General features: G+C 50.0%; 1 protein-coding gene across 1 annotated transcript in view; it reads right to left on the bottom strand.

Moving 5' to 3' along the window:
- Window positions 1-18034, bottom strand: part of LOC141167400 (extracellular calcium-sensing receptor-like) — a 32008-nt gene that overhangs the window by 1251 nt on the left and 12723 nt on the right. The window contains exon 6 of the mRNA XM_073654807.1: window positions 1075-1198. Coding sequence (XP_073510908.1) covers window positions 1075-1198 — 124 coding nt within the window. The remainder of the gene's footprint in view (window positions 1-1074; window positions 1199-18034) is intronic.

The raw sequence follows: 18034 nt of genomic DNA, 5'->3' as shown, positions 1-18034 counted from the left end.
GGAAGAGCTGGTTGTGCTCCCAGTAAACACTTGCATTGCCACCCTAGTAGAACTACAAGATCAGTCTAGGTCATCTTTCATCCCGAAGAAAGAGATCCAGGTATCTGCAGGAGGAGCAAAACCTGATGACCACACATTTTCCCTTGACCAATCTGGAGGAAACCCATTCCAAAAGAATCACTTAGTTAAAACAACTAAAATAAACAGCGAAGGTGATTAGGATTGGCTGTCATAACCTCTGGCATTGGCCAGATGTAAACATTGTAAAGACTGGAACACTACAGTTCATAGAATCATAGAATCTTAGAATGGTAGAGTTGGAAGGGACCTCCAGAGTCATCGTGTCCAACCCCCTACTCAATGCAGGATTCACTAAGCCATCTCAGACAGATGTATGTCCTGTCTCTGAAGACTTCCATTGATGGAGCACTCACCACCTCTCGTGGCCACCTGTCCTGCTCATTGATCACCCTCACTGTCAAAATATTTTTTCTAATATCTAATCTGTATCTTATCTCTTTCAGTTTCATCCCATTGCTTCTCGTGTTTCCATGTGCAAATGAGATTACGGATAATCCCTGTACAGTGTGACATCCCGTCAGATATTTGTAGACAGCTATTAAGTCTCCTCTTTGCCTTTTTTTTTGCAAGCTAAACATTCCCAGATCCTTTACCCGTTCCTCTTTCTCAGTTGTGTACCTGCTGCCGAGAACTGCATATCAATCATTATTAAAGAGTATAGGAGCTTGTCTGCAGTAACCTTCAGGAGAACATATATCGATTGTATGGGCTGTGCTGTTCCATTCAATACACTGTTACATCCAGACTCCTATAGTGAACGAGCCATGTAGCGGACCACCTCTGTTTTTATAATGATGACCGACCCTTAAGACAGATGATAAATTCAATAGTAGTGGACAACCATTTAAAGACCTTATATATAAGCAACATATAATTCTTTCCTCCCTTTGTGAACTAATCCCTTGCTGTCTTGCCCTCTAGATCCCTACTATTGGGGTGTGACCCTATGTGATTCTAAAACAATTTATTAAAAAGACAAAACAAATAACTTACCGGTTTTATTAGTGATTTCTCCATGAGCGCAGGGGATACACTGAAAGCAACAGGTAGGTTTTCCACTAAGATGAGCCTTCCTGAAACCTGGAGGACAAGTTTCACTGCAAACTGAAATGGGAATCTGAAGATACAATAAATACACTGCTCAAAAAAATAAAGGGAACACTTAAACAACAGAATATAACTCCAAGTAAATCAAACTTCTGTGAAATCAAACTGTCCACTTAGGAAGCAACACTGATTGACAACCAATTTCACATGCTGTTGTACAAATGGAATAGACACCCTCAATAAAGGAGTGGTTCTGCAGGTGGGGACTATAGACCACATCTCAGTAGCAATGCTTTCTGGCTGATGTTTTGGTCACTTTTGAATGTTGGTTGTGCTTTCACACTCATGGTAGCATGATATGGACTCTACAACCCACAGAAGTTGCTCATGTACTGCAGCTCATTCAGAATGGCACATCAATGCGAGCTGTGGCAAGAAGGTTTGCTGTGTCTGTCAGCGTAGTGTCCAGAGGCTGGAGGCGCTACCAGGAGACAGGCCAGTACACCAGGAGACATGGAGGGGGCCGTAGGAGGGCAACAACCCAGCAGCAGGACCGCTACCTCCGCCTTTGTGCAAGGAGTAGCAGGAGGAGCACTATCAGAGCCCTGCAAAATGACCTCCAGCGGGCCACAAATGTGCATGTCTGCACAAACGGTTAGAAACCGACTCCATGAGGGTGCTATGAGTCCACGTCCACAAATGGGGGTTGTGCTCACAGCCCAACACCGTGCCGGACGCTTGGCATTTGCCACAGAACACCTGGATAGGCAAAGTCGCCACTGGCGCCCTGTACTCTTCACAGATGAAAGCAGGTTCACACTGAGCACATGTGACAGACGTGACAGAGTCTGGAGACGCCGTGGAGAGTGATCTGCTGCCTGCAACATCCATCAGCATGACCGGTTTTGCAGTGTTTCAGTAATGGTGTGTGGTGGCATTTCTTATGAGGGCCGTGTGCTCACCAGAGGTAGCCTGACTTCCATTAGGTACAGAGATGAGATCCTCAGACCCCTTGTGAAACCATATGTTGGTGCGGTTGGCCCTGGGTTCCTCCTAATGCAGGTCAATGCCAGCCCTCATGTGGCTGGAGTGTGTCAGCAGTTCCTGCCAGATGAAGGCATTGAAGCTATGGACTGGCCCGCCCGTTCCCCAGACCTGAATCCGATTGAGCACATCTGGAACATCATGTCTCGCTCCATCCACCAATGTCACGTTGCACCACAGACTGTCCAGGGGTTGGCAGATGCTTTAGTCCAGGTCTGGGAGGAGATCCCACAGGAGACCATCCGCAACCTCATCAGGAGCATGCCCAGGCTTTGTAGGGAGGACATACAGGCACGTGGAGGCCACACACAATACTCAGCCTCATCAGGAGCATGCCCAGGCATTGTAGGGAGTTCAGACAGGCACGTGGAGGCCACACACAATACTCAGCCTCATCAGGAGCATGCCCAGGCGTTGTAGGGCGGTCATACAGGCACGTGGAGGCCACACACAATACTGAGCCTCATTTTGACTTGTTTTAAGGACATTACATAAAAGTTGGATCAGCCTGTAGTGTGTTTTTCCACTTTAATTTTGGGGGTGACTCCAAATCCAGGCATCCATTGGTTAATAAATTTGATTTCCATTGATGATTTTTGTGTGATTTTGTTGTCAGCACCTTCAACTTTGTACAGAACAAAGTAATCAATGAGAATATTTCATTCATTCAGATCTAGGATGTGTTATTTGAGTGTTCCCTTTATTTTTTTGAGCAGTGTATATACAGTTCTTAAGGCACCGCAAAGAGTGATTGAGATTTTTAGCTAATGACTGATTTAAGCATGGCAATAAGGTTTTGTTCCTTAGTTTCATTTTTAAAAGTTTTCCCTGTTGATTGGAAAAAAATCATATCCTTCACAACCACTAAACACCAAAGCTCGGAAAAGCCTGAAGTTGGTTGTCGGTGCAAAATAAAACCATCTAGTCCCCTGGGCAAGGTTTCATTTTGACAGGCCATTTTTTGTGTTTGCCTCTCTGAATTTTAGCAGATATTACTTTTTTTTATTTTTTTTCACTGACATGGTTGCATGAGGCTTTTCTTTATGTGGAATGAGGCCTTACACTGAGCCTACTATTAGAGAATACTGTGAGATTATTACATTGCAGTCACACAATCTCCTAAACCTTCCACATTCTGACCTACACATGTCCTTCCTTACCTTTACCATTATCGCAGTGGGATGGTTTTTATGCTTTTTTAATCAAAATAGAGTTAATTATGTACCCTATATTATTTACATGTTCTATTACTATTTGCTTCCTTACTATAGGGTATTTGCTCAATTTTTTGGGTTTGGTCTGTGAAATGGCCACATTGTGAATTAACTTACATGTATACCAACTTAAGCTCCAGCTCATTTCTTTGGTTTTGCTGTAGTTTTTTGTACTCTGTACAAACAGGGGCATGCCCCCTTTTCTGAGCTAGGCATTTATCTATATGGATTCCCAGAGGCAGGTGCATGAACAGTTGGGCCTGGATCCTTCTCTGCCCTTATCTACATTGAGGTTGGCTGGCACAGGGTAAGGTTTTAATACTGAAGACAGGTTAGGACCTTCCCGATGGGTGAACCTTGCCATGGTAGGATGACTTTTACCCTTTTTTGACCAAAATAGCGTTAACTAAGTCCCATATGTTATTTGCATGTTCTATCACTATTTACTTACTTGCTGTAGGTCATAAGCTTAGATTGTATTTTTTATTGGGTTTAATCTGTGAAATGGCCACGGTGTGAACGTATTCTTACACTTGCACATATACCAACTTATGCTCCAGCTCATTTCTTTGGTTTTGCCTCTCTGAACTTTAGTAGATATGACTTTTTTACTGTTCTCACTGACATGGTTGTATGAGGCTTAGTTTTATGCACAATGAGGCCTTACATTGAGCCCAATATTAGAGAATTCTGTGATATTATTACATTACAGTCACACAATTTCCTAATTCTTCTGCTCTGCATTCTGATCTACACATGTCCTTCCTTACTTTAATCTTGTGTCTAATAAACAGCTTTGAAACAAAACCCAAAAAGCAAAAAAAAATAAAAAAAATGTTTTATGATACTCTGGTGAGAGTTGTTAATGCTATATGTGTCTATTTGTGGCTATATACTGTGTATATGCACTGTGCTCCATGTAGGGGAGGAAAATGAACATGGTAAGGTTGAGATAAGGTTGAGATTAGAAATGAGTGAATCATAATGCAGATCCAGAAGCCATGTCAGTTGTTCATGGCTATCGGCCCAGAGGAGTGTAAACCACCTCCTACCAGAATCCCCGATATCTTTACTAATTAATGAGACCTGGCGCAAATCATGAGCATGTCATGCCAGTCATACAAATCAAAAGAAGTGTCAGAGATTTCGGTAGGGTGGAAGGGTTCCTGTCCGGCGACCATGGACTACTCACGTGGCTTCTGGACTAGTATCCTGCAAGACGATTTGCTCATCTTAACTTGAGACACTATAAAATAACCTTTGTTCTGCTTCCTACAGCTGGATATCACAAGGTACTAATAATGCCTTAACTTCTCCACACCATAAGGAACCTAGCGGTGTAGACATTGTTGGGCAATATTATTTAACTATTAATTTGTAATATCACGCAGGAAATGAAAGGTTGCATTGTATTGCCACTATTTCGCTTTATTACTCTGTGGTGTGATTTAGGGTTTAATGTTAAACATACAATTTTTTCATGGAAATGTGTACAGATATGTTCACACTTACCTTCGGAAATAAAGACTTACATTTCTTACTATAGAAACTCAATACAATATCATGACTCACCAGATAATCCATAGATTTATCACCACCTCTACACGGACATATGTAGGCGCATCTAATATATATAATTGTCTTATCCCGTCTGTCTGTCTGTCTGTCCTTCTGTCAAGGAAATCCCGCTTCGCCGATTGGTCTGGCCGTGGCCAATCAGCGATGCGGGATTTCAGAACAACATGTTGGCCGTTAGCGGCTTATCTGCCGCACGGAGGTCAGCGGCGATGCAGCCGGGAGATGACCGGCTGCTCTCAGCAGAAGTACCCCGACAGGCGGCCTAATTGGCGCCGCTCCCCGTTCCTCCTTTCACACTTGCCGTCGGGAGATCAGCGGCCCTAGCCACTGATCTCTCGACGGTAGCCGCATGGAGGTCAGCGGCGATGCAGCCGGCCGCGACCAATCAGCGATATTGGAGCCAAATTTACACTCTCGCCCTCACACGCTCACCCTCACCTGCTCACACGCACACCCACAGACGCTCACACTCTCACCCTCACACCCTCACCCACTCATGCTCACACCGTCACCCTCACACGCTCACCCTCACACGCTCACCCTCACATGCTCACCCTCACACGCTCACCCCCACACGCTCACCCTCATCCTCACACGCTCACCCTCACGCGCTCACCCCCACACGCTCACCCTCAACCTCACACGCTCACCCTCACGCGCTCACCCTCTCACGCTCACCCTCACACACTCACCATCAGACGCTGACCCTCAACCTCACACGCTCACCCTCACGCGCTCACCCTCTCACGCTCACCCTCACACACTCACCATCAGACGCTGACCCTCCCCCTCAGACGCTCACCCTCAGACGCTCACCCTCCTCGCTCACCCTCACCCTCACACGCTCATTCTCACATGCTCACCCTCACATGCTGACCCTCACACGCTCACACCCTCACACGCTCACCCTCACACGCTCACCCTCAACCTCAGACGCTCACCCTTAGACGCTCAACCTCAAACTCTCAGACGCTCACCCTCAGACGCTCACCCTCACACGCTCACCCTCACATGCTCACCCTCACACCCTCAAACGCTCACCCTCAGACGCTCACCCTCAGATGCTCCCACCCTCACACGCTCCCATGCTCACCCTCACATGCTCCTACTCTCACCTTCACACGCTCACCCACACACGCTCACCCTCAGACGCTCACCCTCACACGCTTCCACGCTCACCCTCACACGCTCACACCCTCACACGCTCACCCTCACACGCTCACCCTCACAGGCTCACCCTCACACACTCACACCCTCACATGCTCACACGCACACCCTCAAGCGCTCACACGCTCACCCTCAGATGCTCACCCTCAGATGCTTACCCTCAGACACTCACCCTCACATTCTATCACGCTCACCCTCACACGCTCCTACGCTCACCCTCACATGCACACCCTCACAGGCTCACCCTCACACGCTCACCCTCACATGCTCACCCTCCCTCACATGCTCACCCTCACACGCTCACACCCTCACACGCTTATACTCACCCGCTCACCGTCACCCGCTCACCCTCTCACGCTCACTCTCACATGCTCACCCTCACACTCTCACCTTCACACCCTCACCCTCACACGCACACCCTCACACGCTCACCCTCACACGCTCACCCTCTCACGCTCTCCCGCTCACCCTCACCAGCTCACCCACACCCACTCACACGCACACCCTCAGACGCTCTCACCCTCACATGCTCACTCTCACACGCTCACTCTCACATGCTCACCCTCACCCGCTCACCCTCACATGCTCACCCTCACATTCACACCCTCACACGCACACGATCACCCTCACACGCTCACCCTCACATGCTCACCCTCACAAGATCACCCTCACACGATCACCCTCACACGCTCACCCTCATATGCTCACACGCTCACCATCACACCCTCACACGCACACACGCACACGCTCACCCTCACACTCACCCTCACACGCACACCATCACACGCACACGATCACCCTCACACACTCACCCTCACATGCTCACCCTCACCCGATCACCCTCACATGCTCACCCTCACACGATCACCCTCACACGCTCACCCTCACATGCTCACACGCTCACCATCACACCCTCACACGCACACCCGCACACGCTAACCCTCACACTCACCCTCACACGCTCACCCTCACCCTCACACGATCACCCTCACATGCTCACCCTCAAAAGATCACCCTCACACGCTCACCCTCACCCGCTCACCCTCACACGCTCACACGCACACCCTCACACGCACACGATCACCCTCACACCCTCACCCTCACATGCTCACACTCACATGATCACCCTCACATGCTCACCCTCACACGATCACCCTCACACGCTCACCCTCACATGCTCACCCTCACACACTCACCCTCACACGCACACCCTCACACGCACACCCTCACACGCACACGCTCACCCTCACCCTCACACGATCACCCTCACACGCTCACCCTCACACGAACACCCTCACACGCTCACTCTCACCCACTCATCCTCACACGCACACCCTCACACGCGCACAATCACCCTCACACGCTCACCCTCACACGCTCACCCTCACACACTCACCTTCACCCTCACCCTCACACACTCACGCTCACACTCTCACCCTCACACCCTCAAACGCTCACCCTCACTCTTACACGCTCACCCTCACACGCTCACCCTCACGCGCACACCCTCACACGCACACCCTCACACGCTCACCCTCACAAGCTCACCCGCTCGCGCGCTCCCGCTCACCCTCACCAGCTCACCCTCTCACGCGCTCCCACTCACCCTCATCAGCTCACCCTTACCCACTCACACGCACACCCTCAGACGCTCACACCCTCACATGCTCACCCTCACACGCTCACCCTCACACGCTCACCCTCAGACGCTCTCACCTTCACTCTCACGAGCTCACCATCACACGCTCACCCTCACACGCTCACCCTCACACGCTCACCCTAACATGCACACCCTCACACGCACACGATCACCCTCACACGCTCACCCTCACATGCTCACCCTCACCTGCTCACCCTCACACGCACACCCTCACACGCACACAATCCCCCTCACATGCTCACCCTCACACGCTCACCCTCACACCCTCACACGCTCACCCTCACTCTCACACGCTCACCCTCACACGCAAACCCTCACACCCTCACCCGCACACCCTCACACGAACACCCTCACACGCTCACCCTCACCCGCTCACCCTCACACGCACACAATCACCCTCACACGATCACCCTCACACGCTCACCCTCACACGCTCACCCTCACACGCTCACCCTCACTCTCACACGCTCACCCTCACTCTCACACGCTCACCCTCACACGCTCACCCTCACACGCACACCCTCACACGCACACCCTGACACGCTCACCCTCACAAGCTCACCCTCTCACGCTCTCCTGCTCACCCTCACCAGCTCACCCTCACCCACTCACACGCACACCCTCAGACGCTCACACCCTCACACGATCACCCTCACACGCTCACCCTCACACGCTCACCCTCACCCGCTCACCCTCACACGCTCACCCTCACACGCACACCCTCACACGCACACGATCACCCTCACACGCTCACCCTCACACGATCACCCTCACACGCTCACCCTCACATGCTCACCCTCACACGCTCACCCTCACACGCACACCCTCTCCCGCACACGCTCACCCGCACACGCTCACTCTCACCCTCACATGCTCACCCTCACCCTCACACGATCACCCTCACATGCTCACCCTCACACGAACACCCTCACACGCTCACCCTCTCACTATCACCCTCACACGCTCAACCTCACCAGCTCACCCTCACACGCACACCCTCACACGCACACAATCACCCTCACACGCTCACCCTCACACGCTCACCCTCACCGTCACACCCTCACCCTCACATGCTCACCCTCACACGATCACCCTCACATGCTCACCCTCACACGATCACCCTCACACGCTCACCCTCACATGCTCACCCTCACACGCTCACCCTCACACGCACACCCTCAAATGCACACCCTCACCCGCACACGTTCACCCTCACCCTCACACGATCACTCTCTCACGCTCAACTTCACACAAACACCCTCACACGCTCACCCTCACCCGCTCACCCTCACCCGCTCACCCTCACACGCACACCCTCACATGCACACAATCGTCCTCACACACTCACCCTCAAATGCTCGCCCTCACACGCTCACCCTCACACGCTCACCCTCACACCCTCACACGCTTACCCTCACTCTCACATGCTCACCCTCACACGATCACCCTCACACGCTCACCCTCACACGCTCACCCTCACACGCTCACCCTCACACGCACACGATCACCCTCACACGCTCACCCTCACACGATCACCCTCAGACGCTCACCCTCACATGCTCACCCTCACACGCTCATCCTCACACGCACACCCTCTCCCGCACACGCTCACCCGCACACACTCACTCTCACCCTCACACGCTCACCCTCACCCTCACACGCTCACCCTCTCACTATCACCCTCACACGCTCAACCTCACCAGCTCACCCTCACACGCACACCCTCACACGCACACAATCACCCTCACACGCTCACCCTCACACGCTCACCCTCACCCTCACACCCTCACCCTCACATGCTCACCCTCACACAATCACCCTCACATGCTCACCCTCACACGATCACCCTCACACGCTCACCCTCACATGCTCACCCTCACACGCTCACCCTCACACGCACACCCTCACACGCACACCCTCACCCGCACACATTCACCCTCACCCTCACACGATCACTCTCTCACGCTCAACTTCACACAAACACCCTCACACGCTCACCCTCACCCGCTCACCCTCACACGCACACCCTCACATGCACACAATCGCCCTCACACGCTCACCCTCAAATGCTCGCCCTCACACGCTCACCCTCACACGCTCACCCTCACATGCTCACCCTCACTCTCACATGCTCACCCTCACTCTCACACGCTCACCCTCACACGCTCACCCTCACACGCTCACCCTCAGACGCTCTCAACCTCACTCTCACACGCTCACCCTCACACTCTCACCCTCACCCGCTCACCCTCACCCGCTCACCCTCACACGCACACCCTCACACGCACACGATCACCCTCACACGATCACCCTCACATGCTCACCCTCACACGAACACACGCTCACCCTCACACGCTCACCCTCTCACGCTCACCCTCACACGCTCACCCTCACCCGCTCACCCTCACACGCACACCCTCACATGCTCACCCTCACCCTCACACCCTCACACAATCACCCTCACACGCTCACCCTCACATGCTCACCCTCACCCTCACACCCTCACACGCATACCCTCACACGCACACCCTCACATGCACACTTTCACACACTCACCTTCATACACTCACCTTCACCCGCTCACCTTCACATGCTCACCCTCTCACGCTCACCCTTGCACGCTCACACTCACCCTCACACTCTCACCCTCACCCGCTCACACGCACACCCTCAGACGCTCACACCCTCACGCGCTCACCCTCACCCGCACACCCACAAACGCTCACCCTCACCAGCACATCCTCAGACGCTCACACCGTCATGCTCACACGCTCATCCTCACATTCTCACCCTCACACGCTCACCCTCACATGCTCACGACCACACGCTCACCCTCACATGCTCACCCCCCACACACTCACCCTCTCACGCTCACACTCATCCTCACACGCTCAACCTCACACACTCACCCTCACATGCTCACCTCACATGCTCACCCACACACCTTCACATGCTCTCCCTCACACGCTCACACTCACACGTTCACCCTCACATGCTCACCCTCACACACTCACGACCACACGCTCACCCTCACCCGCTCACCATCACACGCTCACCCTCACACGCTTACCCTCACACGCTCACACTCTCACCCGCTCACCCTCACCCGCTCACCCTCACCCGCTCACCATCACACGCTCACCCTCACACGCTCACCCTCACACGCTTACACTCTCACCCGCTCACCCTCACCTGCACACCCTCACCCGCTCACCCTCACACGCTCCCATCCTCACCCTCACACGCACACCCGAACACTCTCACCCTCACATGCTCACCCTCACATGCTCACCCTCACACGCTCACCCTTACACGCACACCCTCACACGCACACCCTCAGATGCTCACGCTCACCCTCACATGCTCACCCTCACACCCGTACACGTTCACCCTCACACGGTCACTCTCACATGCTCACACGCTCACACGCACACCTCCACACGCTCCCCCTAACATGCACACCCTAACCCGCTCAGCCTCAAACGCTCACCATCACACTCTCACCTGCTCACCCTGTGCTAGCCGGTCATCTCCCTCACCAGCTCACCCTGTGCTAGCCGGTCATCTCCCTCACCAGCTCACCCTGTGCTAGCCGGTCATCTCCCGGCTGCTCGCAGCAGAAGTACCCCGACCGGCGGCCTCGCTCCCCGGTCCTCCAAAATTCATTAGGGGCCCTGGGGGGAAAACATTGGGGGGTTAATTTAAAGTAGTGCACAACCCATATAAATACTGCATCGCTGATTAGTCGCGCCCGGTCAGCTGCATACATATTCTAGAATACCCGATGCGTTAGAATCGGGCCACCATCTAGTAGAGAATGAACATCTCCCACCTAAGAGCTGCCACTCATTTTGCGCCACAAATATTTTGAGCCAAACAAGAAGTCAATAATGGTCATATTTCTATGTATCTCAGGAAAGATGAGTAGAGTAAACTTTGTGCAGTAGTGAATAAAAATGTAAATTATCAAAATATTCCCAATAATATTTAGAATTAGTGTCCTTCATACCTTACTATTAGTGTTGAGCGAGCATGCTTGACACTGCTCGTTACTCGCCTGAGCATCTCACTACTTGGGATGTTCGGCGAGCACCGAGCATTTCCGGGTTACTCGGGTGGTAGCTCTGGTCTCCGCCTTGCACGTTTGGCACTCTTTACAGAGCCAATGAACATGCCAGGATTGCCAGCCAGTCACTGTAATGCTGCAGCCATGTTGTTTGTGGGCATTACAGTGATTGGCTGGCCGCACAGCGTCACATCGAGTATTTAAAACCGGGCGCTGCCATCTTGGACACAGTCGCTCCGGATCAGACAGTGTAGAGAGGGTGCTGCTGAGTTAAGGAGAGATATATAGTGCAAAATAGGTAGTGTAGGGTCTCTAAAGCCTGCCAAATCAAACAAACAGTCCTTCTCAGGACTAATATCCATCCCAGATATCAGGCAGGCAGGCTGTATAGAAGACGCAGTGGTTAAACCAGAAAACGCTGCATTACAGTCCTGTGTGCTCCTGTTGGTCAAATTGCTAAACTCATCACCCCGGTCTCAGGGGCCAGGAAAAATTATTATTTTTTTCATCTAAATCCTGTATATTTTTTTTTCTCAGTCAGACTGTACAAATACCCATCTTATTAACCTTTTGGTATTCCCCCCCCCTCCCAAAAAAAAAATGAATGTGTCTGTGACTGTTCAAACACCAATATATCTGTTTAAAAGAGTCTGTTGTAGGCCAGAAAAATAGAACTGTGGTTTTGCACTTCCACAGGTCAAATCTCTGTATTATCCTGCTTTTGGCATTTTTTGCCGGAAAAAAAAACTGTAATAGTGTCTCCCTGACTGGTCAGACACCAATATATCTGTTTAAAAGAGTCTGGTGTAGGCCAGAGAAATAGAACTGTGGTTTTCCTCTTCACGGTTCTAATCTGCTTTTTATTACACTTTTTCTATTGATAGTGTGAGTGTAAGCTATTTTACTTCATTTACAATGGGCAAGGTGCTTGGCAAGGGACGTGGAACTGAACGTTCTGGTAATGGTGCATGTAGAGGACGGGGCCGTGGCCAAGGTGAAAATGTGCCACAACTAACAGCCACATCTTCTCTCTCCCACTTCTTGACCGAATTACTAGGGAACCACACTACAACACCAGTATTGCGAATTGATCAGTGTGAACAGGTTATTAATTTGATAGCAGATAATACTTCCAGTTACCTGGGCACCACCACCTCCAGTCTCTCTTCCACACGTTCAAGTTTTAATAGCCGTGAGTCTCGACCGCATACTCCTCCTCACCCTGATGCTCCTTAACCCCACCATGCCGAGTGTCGTCAGACAGCAACTGATCCCACACTTGGACACTCTGAAGAGCTGTTCACTTGTCCATTTCCATATTTGTGTCCCTCGCCTGGTCCACTTGAAGTGGTGGAAGAGGAGATACCATGTAGCGATGCCCAAATATTTGAACAGCCACGGCCACAGGAAGTCGACGCTGGCAATTTGTCACAAGAGGTGAATGATTTAGTAAAGCTGTCTCTCAGCTTCTAGGGGAGAAAATGGAAAAAGGAACGGCGCAGATCTAAGTGCAGTATATTTTAGGATTTGTAAATAAGGGTGAGGTAACTGAAAACTGCTCACCTTTAAGTAATCTTGAGGTTTAACGTTTAGTAGTGGTGGACTCTTGTGGCTTGCAGCACGCTTTACCGGAAGGATCAGGTCCTCATGTTGGAAGATCCTGTTTGCTCAGTTGATCGGTTCGATAAATTCCGGTTTGTATATCGCGGCGCTTCCAAATAGGGCCCAGTGGATATTTACATTCAGGATTTATTGATTAGAATATAAAATAGCAGTGTACAACGCGTTTCTACTCATTACAGAGTCTTCATCAGGTACAATTTCGTAGTCATGCTTATGGAAAGTCTCTTCATTATATAAAGCACTGATCAGGTTCATCAGGGTCATGGACCGCCCAGTTAATTAATCATGTTAATTGAGTTGATTTATGCATGTGATTAGTTATGCAATCTAAGGTTGTCTCTACTAGAGTAAAATCAAATAAAAATATAACAACAACTACAATAAAAATGCAACAACAACAACAGAAAAAAAAAAAAAAAAAAAAAACACACAAAATACTTTCTTAAATGATTAAGAAGAAATAAAAACCTGTTTTTGGTTAAAATGTTTAAAAGAATGTTTTTCTCCCCTGCATGTAGATCCAGTAACACTATCGCTCACTATTGACAGATTGTATTTAAGAGGAAAATCAGATTCATAATAATATTATGTTGTTCTTACTGACCTTCAGTGTGGTTATTGTTTCTCTATTTAATGACTAATAAATATATGTTTATTGTTAATATATTCAAGGTCCTCTAATGTAAAGTGAACTCAGTGTGGTTCTGCCTGTTCAACTTTGTTTATCAAATATATTCAATTCTGTCATTTTAAACATTTTAACCAAAAACAGGTTTTTATTTCTTCTTAATCATTTAAGAAAGTATTTTGTGTGTTTTTTTTTTTTTTTTTTTTTTTTTCTGTTGTTGTTGTTGCATTTTTATTGTAGTTGTTGTTATATTTTTATTTGATTTTACTCTAGTAGAGACAACCTTAGATTGCATAACTAATCACATGCATAAATCAACTCAATTAACATGATTAATTAACTGGGCGGTCCATGACCCTGATGAACCTGATCAGTGCTTTATATAATGAAGAGACTTTCCATAAGCATGACTACGAAATTGTACCTGATGAAGAATCTGTAATGAGTAGAAACGCGTTGTACACTGCTATTTTATATTCTAATCAATAAATCCTGAATGTAAATATCCACTGGGCCCTATTTGGAAGCGCCGCGATATACAAACCGGAATTTATCGAACCGATCTAAAGAGGTGAATGATGACGAGACACAATTGCCACGAAGCGAGGAGGAGGATCATGGTGTGCAAGTGGAAGAGGAGGAGGTGGTGGATGATCTAGTAACTGACCCAACATGGCAGGAGGACACGCAGAGCGAGGCCAGCAGCACACAGGGGGAGGGAGGCAGAGTACCCCAACAGACAGGAAGAAGCAGTGTGGTGGTCGCACATAGAAGACGGGCAACAGTTCCCCGTAACAACGACACGAGGGACGTTGCCAGTACAACCGGTAGGTCTTCCAGAGTCTGTAATTTTTTTAAAGACTCTGCTGATAACCCCAAAAAGGCCATTTGTACCACCTGCCAGGCCAGCATCAGCAGGGGTGACAAAACTACCAGCCTGACCACCACCAGCATGATCAGACACATGGCAGCAAAACACCCGACTTTGTGGGGCGAACCCCAGGGTCCATGACCAGTGTCAGCGGGTGTCACCACTGCTTCTTCCGCTGTTGTGCGTGTAATAGAACCCCCTGCTGTGCATGCAAGGCAATCCCCTGTCCATACTCCATGCAAAGATGCCCCTCCTCTCAGACTTCACTTGTTATGGCAGTTTCTCAAGAAACAGCATCAACGTCCACGTCCGCATCCCACCGCAGCGTTCAATTGTCCATATCCCAGACCTTTGAATGAAAGCGCAATTTCGCAGCCAACGCCCCACAGGCCACAGTCCTAAATTCGAACATTTCACGACTGCTTGCGTTGGAAATGCTGCCTTTTAGGCTGGTGGAGACGGAAACTTTCTGCTACCTTATGGCGGTGGCCGTCCCTCGGTACTCAGTCCCCAGCCGACAATATTTTGCCCGGTGTGCCATACCCGCACTACACAAGCACGTTTACCAAAGCATCTGCCGTGCCCTCAACAACGCAGTTATTGGGAGAGTCCACCTGACAACGGACACGTGGACAAGTTCTTGTGGCCAGGGATGGTACATCTCCCTGACGGCACACTGGGTAAACATAGTGGAAGCCAGGATCCAGTAGGACTTTGGGACGGAACATATCCTCCCCACACCCAGGATTGCGGGCCCTATGTCAGTCAGAGTTGCCCCCACAGTGTACAGCTCCTACGCATCATCCTCCTCCTCCTCCTCATGATCAGCCTCCATCTCAGATATCACCATATCAGTTAAAAACTGGAAGCACTGCAGTACTGCCTCAGCCAAGCAGCAACAGGCTGTGCTGAAACTCATAAGCTTAGGTGATAAACCTCACACTGCTTGTGAGTTGTGGACAGCTGTGAAAGAGCAGGCATATCTGTGGCTGACACCGCTGAACCTACATCCAGGCATGGTCATGTGTCACAATGGCCGTAATCTGGTGGCGGCTCTGAGGCGAGGCGAAATCACACACGTACCATGCCTGGCTCATGTGCTTAAGCTCGTGGTTCAGCGGTTTCTTAAATTGTACCCCGAGTTGCCAGATCTGCTCGTCAAAGTACGCCGAATGTCAGCTCATTTTCATAAATCGGCTACAGTATCGGCCGCCCTTGCTGTGTTGCAGCAGCGTTTGCAGCTTCCGGCACACCGACTGGTGTGTGATGTCCCCACACGTTGGAACTCTATCCTCCTCATGTTGCAAAAGATTTGTGAGCAGAAGAGTGCAGTTGTGGAGTACCAGTTGCAACAAATCCGTCGATATTCAGGTCAAACTCCACACAAAAGACCTCAGGAGTGGACCTGGATGTCTGACATATGTACCATCCTGACCAAATTTGAGGAGTCCACCAGGATGGTGAGTGGCGATGACGCCATCATTAGTGTTAGCATCCCACTTGTCTGTCTTTTGCAACGTTCTCTGCAGAGAATTAAAGAGGAGGCATTGTAGCCAGAGTATGATGAGATGGATCAAGAACCCGTGATGAGCGATTACACACAGCCAAGCCTCATCTCATCCCAACGTGCATTGGGGGACAATGAGGGAGAGGAGGAGGAGGAGGAAGAAAAGGAGCTGTTATCATGCGCTGTAGATGGTAGTACATGTACAACTGTCATACCGTCGGTTCAGCGTGGGTGGCCTGAGGACAAGGGGGAGAATGATGAGGAGGAGGAGAGCATGGTCAGTCGTCATCTTGATGAGGACACGGAAGTCTTGCCCGTTACCAGTCTGCCATGCATAGCTGACTTTATGTTACACTGCTTTAACCATGACCCAAGCGTTGCCAAAATGTTGGGTGACAGTCATTACTGGTTGGTGACACTTTTAAACCCCCACTACAAGGAGAACTTTCACTCTCTTATTCCTGAGGTGGAGAGGTCTACAAAAATGGGGCAGTACCAGAAGGCCCTTGCTGTAGAATTGTTAAAAAATTCCCATCTGAACACGCTAGCGGCAGAGGTCAAAGTTCGTTGACCAACCAAGGAGTACAGGCGAGAGAGATGCAACTCCAATCCAGCAGAGGCAGGGAACACTGTCAACATTCTGGGAGAGTTTTCTGAGACCCGCCCAGCTTACAGGCTCTGAGGCGCGGGGTACTCTCACAAGGAGTGGAAAGTTTCAAAAGATGGTGAGGGATTACCTTGCCGACTGTATCAGCGTCCTCCGTGATTCCTCTGTGCCTTTTAATTATTTGGTATACAGGCTGGACACTTGGAATGAACTTGCTCTGTACGCCTTGGAGGTCCTGGCCTGCCCTGCCACTAGCGTGTAATCGGAGCGTGTTTTTAGTGCGGCTGGGGGAATTATAACTGATAAGCGCACTCGCCTGTCAAGTGACAATGCTGACAAGCTGACCCTTATCAAAATTAACAAGGGCTGCATTGGGCCAGACTTCTCATCACCACCAAATGACAGCAGAGTAACAAAGTCAAATCCACTGTGTTATTTCGGGAGGTGTATTCCCATGCACCGCTTCACACCCACACATGGGTATACGTTTCCTCATTTCGGCTGTATTTTGCTCTTCTTCTTATCCTCAGCCTCCACCACCACTATACCACCGTGTGACTGTGGTCCGTGTTGCCAGCATTGCAAGTTCCTCCGTCTTAATTTTTGGCAGCATTTGCTTGGAAGGCATAGGCAAAGACTATGGGAGACCCACTCCCCAATAATGGGAATAATGTTTTTATTATGCTATACTGCATGGCTCTTGTAAGAGGCATGAAAACCATTTTGTTATGCTACTGCGACCTCCACCACTTTTCCCAGGGGCATTAAAACCGTCTTGTTAAGCTACTGCGACCTCCACCATTCTTCCAAGGGGAATTAAAACCGTCTTGTTAAGCTACTGCGACCTCCACGTCTCTTCCAAGGGGCATTAAAACCATCTTATTAAGCTACTGCGACCTCCACGTCTTTTCCAAGGGGCATTAAAACCGTCTTGTTAAGCT

This window comes from Phyllobates terribilis, unplaced genomic scaffold (assembly GCF_046119375.1).
Source record: "Phyllobates terribilis strain yellow unplaced genomic scaffold, ASM4611937v1 Scaffold_11__3_contigs__length_659146591, whole genome shotgun sequence".
Lineage (NCBI taxonomy): Eukaryota > Metazoa > Chordata > Amphibia > Anura > Dendrobatidae > Phyllobates > Phyllobates terribilis.
This window is presented reverse-complemented; position numbering and strand designations above follow the sequence as displayed.